The following is a 6487-nucleotide window of genomic DNA, read 5'->3' on the forward strand; positions in this document are numbered from 1 at the left end:
CAGGCGATCTCTCGCTGAATTTCAAAGATTCGTGGGGCGTTACCTTGAGAGAACCGTTCACGAAGGTCTTCCCATACTTCGTGTGCGGTAGGATAGTAGATGACACTGTCACTGATTTCAGGATCTACTGTTTTAATGATCCATGAGTGGACCATATCATTGCAGCGTGACCAAGTAGCATAGCCTTTTGGATCGGTCTCTTCTGAAGGGACCGTTATTGTACCATTCACAAAACCCAGCTTGTTCTTGGAATTCAGAGCTAAAGTCATAGCCCTCTTCCATCCTGCATAATTGTCTCCATTCAGAGGTTTAGAGACTAGGACCAGCCCTGGATGATCTGAATGATGGGTGTAATAAGGATTAGAAAGTTCTGATTTTGATATTTCGGATGTAGGAGGATTAGAGGAATCGGCATGTGACTTGCCGTGATCTTTTGAAGGTGGAGGATCATCTTTAACCATGTTGGTTGGGTCGGTGAGAGGCTAGAGAGCAAGCTACACGAAAAGATAGAGTGCAGCAGGGAAGAAGAAGAGTCAGGATCTAGTCCTGCTCTGATACCATGAAACAAGGAGAAAACAATGGACTGAAGAGATAATTTCATTAACTCAGAATCGTGTCCTTTATAAGTGTGATTACAAAATGTCCCTACAAGTCTGGAATCTATTAACTACCTAAAATACATACAAGGAAGGTTACAGCTATTGTACAAATCGAATGATAGAGCAATCTGCAATAATAGGACAGATTATGACAGATCTGCAATATTATGGCAGATCACTTTCCTTACAATTTTATCTACCGTTTGGCGATTTTTAGATTATTAATTATATAAAGCGCAAGTTATAATCAAGACATACTCGAGGTTGCTATGGAGATTGATTTGTCGTCTCTTCGTCCTAACATGTAAATTCCCTGACCCGACCATCAAACTACTACAAGCACGTATCATAATGGTCCAGAAAATCAGATACTCCCTCTGACGACGATAGGATCACAGGCCAATAATTTGTGAGTTCGGAACGGAAAATCATGAACTTTATTGAAACATTTATTACAGAAATTATCTGTCTCACATAGATATATGCTAAAGAACGGAAAGAACCCTGTACTTACTATAATATTTTAATACTAACAACAATCTAAATTACTTAATTAATCTGCGAATAAAATCTTTTTTTCTTCTTCCTCCGTTCTCCTGGTACGTACCAGCGGGAAAGGAGATATTATTGTCCTACTGTAGGTTTAGTAACGAAGACTTTCCCTCGCACCAACTCCTTTTTGGAGAACACCGTTAGCTAGACTCCTTATGGCGATGAAACTGGACAAATTTAGATATCACCTCCGATGGAATACGGACAGGGCGATAGTCTTTATTAAGCCACACAACTGTGGCCGTTCCTTCGAATATAGGCTGTTTTGATATCATGCCATGATTAGAAAGTTACTCGGCGTCAAGGGAGTCAAATGTGATTGTAAATAAGATTAGAGTGATTATGGAAAACCTCTAGATTTGGCAGCTTGAAAATGAATTGCTCAAAATACAGGCGAGCGGCTGAGGAGTTAGTCATCCGCAACTTTATGACAAACTTGTCTCCACTCTATTTGCACATCATGTAAAAGAAGCAAGGATGAGTTTTCGCACTACTCACAGCGCACACATACAAGCATGCATGCTATAGTAGAACAAGGGATAAAAAAATGGTGAACATTTACATTTTGCGGTGACATACGTTTACTAAATTGCAATATTAACAGATAATGACTTGAGAGAGATTCGAATGAAATACATACCTTTAGAGGTGCAATGAATTTGTGAGACGATGCTGACAAAGCCATTACTTCACCGGTTTGGGCAATTGCATCAGCACTCAGGCCGACGCTTTCTAAATGTTCATCAAAAGCTGATCAAAATGTTGAAGCACGAATGTCAATCTATTATCACATATGGGTATAGATTTGGATTCATTTAAAGGCCATGTGTTACGCCATGGATTCATTTCCCATGAGAAAATCAACACCCTTGATGCCTTGATTTAAATTTGGCAACCAAATTAAGCAAGCATGTACGAAAAACAGTGTTGATATTAAAGAAAAGCCTTTCAAAATATAGAAATGTTAACTATATAGTTCTGATACAAATGAATATAGAGGTCTCACCGTGCTGGTAATAATCTACATAGACAGCATTGTTAACCACGCCATACCGATCAAGCTCATATTCTCGGACTTTAAGCTCAACATCATAAAAACCACTCATTCTGCAAGGTTCAGAATGGAGAAGGGTTTTTTTTTATTACATAATGAACTTTATGATCACTTGCAGACATCCAATAGCTTAGAAGTTAAAACATATAACATGCCTAGGAACATTACACAATTTTGGTCGGACAATCAACAAAACCATGTCAGATAGAAGGTTAAACAAATTGTATCTTTTAGTCTCCAAGAAACACGAATTAAGCAAATGCTAGATCAACAATGTCCAATTCTTAAATATGTTTTAGTCACCAAAATGCACGGATTAAGATGAAAAGAAAGGTGCAACAAAACCCATGCACCAAGCAAAAATTATGACTTTAACAAGGGTAGCAAGCACTTGAACCCAAATAACAGAACTTTTTAGTATAATTGAATTACGAACTTTGGCTATGACATATACATTTTTCGGATTTTTTACCCACTTTTTGTGGGTTGTATTTATTAGGACCTTAAGCGACCTCCCATATCGCATGCTACGGAAGTGCTGCATATTCTGACAGTGGGGAGTGATCGGAAACGTGTCCGTGTGGTTGGAAAAGATACCGATTGACGGTGGGAATGGAGTGAAGTAGGAATGACGTATGAGGAGGGAAAGGTCACGTGATTGTAGTCGGCAATTGAACATGCCTGCAACCTCAACATCTCTGCTGCTTGGGAAAGCTAGAGAGTGAAAGCTTTCGAAGAAAATAGAGAGAAATGAGAGAAAAAGAGGTATTTTACTAAACTGAAATGAACGGGAATGAAAAGTATGAGGCTGAGGTTCAACATTTATACAACGAGCTGGGTTAGCAGTTGAGTGACACGTCGTCTACAGCTATAGGGGCCACAATGTAGAGCTAATAGCATATACAGTAAGTAATTCGATACCTAATTAATTACTACAGAAAATAGGGCTAATTAGAGCTAATTAACTAAACTAATTAAGTAACAATTATCAAGGACCAAAATATCGAGTTTCGAGGAAATATCGATGGTCCCGAAAACGGAAATTTCGACGGAAATATCGAAGATATATCGATTTCGGTAAATAATCAAGAAAACTGATGGAAATTTGAAGAAAAATATGGAAATTTTAAGTGAAACTTTTAGATATGTTTATTTTATCAATTGTCTACTATATATAGAAAGAAAACCTTGAATAAACCTTGTTATATAGTAATTTGTAATAATTTAAGATGAAACGGTAAATGCTGAATCGCCGATAACTCTGAATTTTTTTTAAATAAACATCTAATTTTTTTTATGGCTGGAAACCCAATGGGAGGCTAAGTCATCACGCTTTATATACATTTTTTGTACATATCATACATTACACCTTGAATTACATGAGTAACTTAGAACCACGTACGTAGAAGACCTATGAGGTACAAGGTATGAAGATTATTTGGCGCAAGGTATGAAGATTAGTTTAAACTATTTATAGAAGTTATAATTTGAAATGTTGTTGTAAAATATTTGAACATTTAGTAAAAAAAAAAATTCAATATAGTAATTAAGTGTTTCAAGTTAGTTATTGATTGGACGTGTATCTAAGTTTTCAGATTCGTAGGCAAATGAATATATATTAGAATGTTGTGATTAATATGTAAAGGTTTGTGCAACAGAGTTAGCAAACTCTCTCAAAGGGTAGTGGGATGACCAAGGTTCGATCCTTGGTGTTGTTGTTGGTTTTTTTGATTGAATTTTATGCCAACTACTCATCCACTACACGTGTTGGGCCCACGGAGATTGACTTTGCATGTGAGAATTGTTGGTGGAGATGGAATGTATGGGGAAATATCGAAAATTTCAGGAAATATCGGAAATATCGGGAAATATTGAAAATTTTGACCGAAATTGTCATGGTATGCTATGGATATATCAAGCCTCCAAAAAAACGAAATTTTCGGCTAAATTTCGCCGCCGATTTTTTCGATTTTTCAGTCCTTGACAATTATCAGAATCTTCGGTAGCAAGGCAGCTTGATTTCCATCTGACCTTATCAAGTTAATAGAGAGAGTGTGGTCAGTATCAGAGACGGAAGCTAGTTAGTTTTTTTTTTTTTTTTTTTTAATATCAAGAATAGAACATGCATAGGCACTATGAACACACTAAACTGCTAATACTTTCCACAAAAAAATTATAGACACACACACACACACAGTCTTTCTATGCTAAGGAGATTTTAAAATCTAAGGATATCCTTGAATAGACTCACTTTTCGATCGCATATCCACATATTAACTGTTCAGTTTGTAGGTATATATGAGTAGATCATCTCTACTAATTTTCAGCCAAATTGATAATCATTAAGACATTCAAAACTGCGATTTACAATTATGAATACGAACGGTTCAGGTTGGACAGATTTGGTTTGTTCATTGATTTAATCTAATTCGATACCTTAACGATCATCAATTTGGCTGAAAATTTGCATAAGTGATCTATACATTAGGACCTAAAAATTGAATGGTTAAGATGTGGATATGTGATTGAAAAGTGAGACTATTCAAGAATATCCTTATATTTTAAAATCTTAGGATATTCTTCAATAGACTCACTTTTCAATTGCATATCCACAGCTCGACCGTTCAATTTTTAGGTATATATGAGTAGATTATCTCTGCAAATTTTCAGCCAAATTGATAATCATTAAAGACATTTAAAACTATGATTTACAATTATGAACACGAACGGTTCAGGTTGGACAGATTTGGTTTGTTCATTGATTTAATCAATTTGGTTGAAAATTTGTAGAAGTGATCTATATATTCGAACCTAAAGACTGAACGGTTGAGATGTGGATATGCGATTGAAAAGTAAGTCTATTCAAGGATATCCTTAGATTTTAAAATCTAAGGATATCCTTGAATAGACTCACTTTTCGATCGCATATCCATATCTTAGCCGTTCAGTTTTTAGGTATTTATGAGTAGATAATCTCTGTAAATTTTCAGCCAAATTGATAATTATTAAGACATTCAAAACTGCAATTTACAATTATGAACATGAACGGTTCAGGTTGGACAGATTCAGTTCATTCATTGATTTTATCTAGTTTGATACCTTAATGATCATCAATTTTGCTGAAAATTTGCAGTAAGTGATCCATACATTAGGACCTAAAAACTGAACCGTCGAGATGTAGATATGCGATCGAAAAGTGATTCTATTTAAGGAAATCCTTAAATCTTAGGAAGTCATTGGCATAGAAAGACCACACACACACACACAAGGACGTTCAAAGGCGAACGCCCGTGGAAAATGAAAAGATGCGGATGTCTAATGTCAACCGTTAGATTTCATTAATGAGATCGGACAACGATGCTCCATTTATGTAGTGTTCGTCTTTCTCTCCCTTCAAAAACCGAATTATTGAGTGAAGATGAAAAATTTTATGTTGCTTTTGAAGCCAATTTAAGATTCAAAACAACACATATCAACCCATTAGAGAATCCATGACTCTTTATCAACAATCTCTAATCTGCAAAATCTAAGTTTTTCCTTTTTAATCAAATTTGGGGAATCGTAGTCACAAATCAAAATTTGGGAGAATTTTGTAGCATTTTGAGATAAGAAATTGATCTATGAGAGAAGAAGGTGGGTTTGGATCAATGTCAATTTTGAGCTATTAGTCTGAGTGAGTGGAAAACAAAGAAGAAAGACACAAAAGAAAAAGAAGAGGAAAGAAGGAGAAGCAGAGCTGCTAAAGATCATTGATGGGTTATACATAGCCACATTCATAGTAGGCTCATAGATTGTGAAATAGGAAATTAAAATTCCATGATGGAGAACCCTTATTGCCAATAAATGCTTCTAGAATCGAGAAAATTGTATAGATCCTTTAAATAACCTTTATCATCTTTGAAAACAACTCTTAGCGCACCTACACCGTGTTTTACATCACACGCGCCATCAAAAATTAATTTCAGGCAACCTATAGAAGGAGGCTGCCAAATAGTAGTAATAACAGCCGGTGGAATGATCGCATTCTGTCTCTTAGCATTACACCGTTCAAACTCCAAGTGGCATTCATAGGCAATCAAGGCATTGTTAATTAAGTCACTAGGCTTCAAAGCTGTTTCTCCATGCCTATGTAGATTTCTATTCCTCCACAGCCACCAAAGGATGAAAGCAAAAGATTCAAAATCATTGCCAAAATTAATTGAACTTACATGTTTAATAAGGTCAGCAATTGATGGTTCTCTCCACACTTTGGACACGTCACTTAAATATATGTTTTAACTTT

General features: G+C 35.8%; 1 protein-coding gene across 1 annotated transcript; it reads right to left on the minus strand.

The window, feature by feature from the left end:
* Window positions 1–1022: 1022 nt before the first annotated feature.
* On the minus strand, window positions 1023–2257 carry LOC112169657 (acyl-acyl carrier protein thioesterase ATL3, chloroplastic). The gene is made up of 4 exons (XM_024306721.2): window positions 2158–2257; window positions 1792–1901; window positions 1503–1598; window positions 1023–1411 (listed from the first exon to the last, which is right to left on the minus strand). Exons 1-4 carry the CDS (start codon window positions 2255–2257, stop codon window positions 1292–1294), a joined length of 426 nt encoding a protein of 141 aa, XP_024162489.1. The 3' UTR covers window positions 1023–1291.
* Window positions 2258–6487: the final 4230 nt, after the last annotated feature.

Source organism: Rosa chinensis, chromosome 6, assembly GCF_002994745.2.
Source record: "Rosa chinensis cultivar Old Blush chromosome 6, RchiOBHm-V2, whole genome shotgun sequence".
Taxonomy (NCBI): Eukaryota; Viridiplantae; Streptophyta; class Magnoliopsida; order Rosales; family Rosaceae; genus Rosa; species Rosa chinensis.

Excerpts from the sequence above, each read along its gene's own strand:
- LOC112169657 (XM_024306721.2), bottom strand. The coding sequence starts at position 2,257 with ATGAGTGGTTTTTATGATGTTGAGCTTAAAGTCCGAGAATATGAGCTT. Across the intron at positions 1,599-1,791 it reads AATTCATTGCACCTCTAAAG|AGTGGAGACAAGTTTGTCAT; the intron begins GTATGTATTTCA and ends ATGTGCAAATAG. Across the intron at positions 1,412-1,502 it reads TCAAGCTGCCAAATCTAGAG|CCTATATTCGAAGGAACGGC; the intron begins GTTTTCCATAAT and ends ATATCAAAACAG.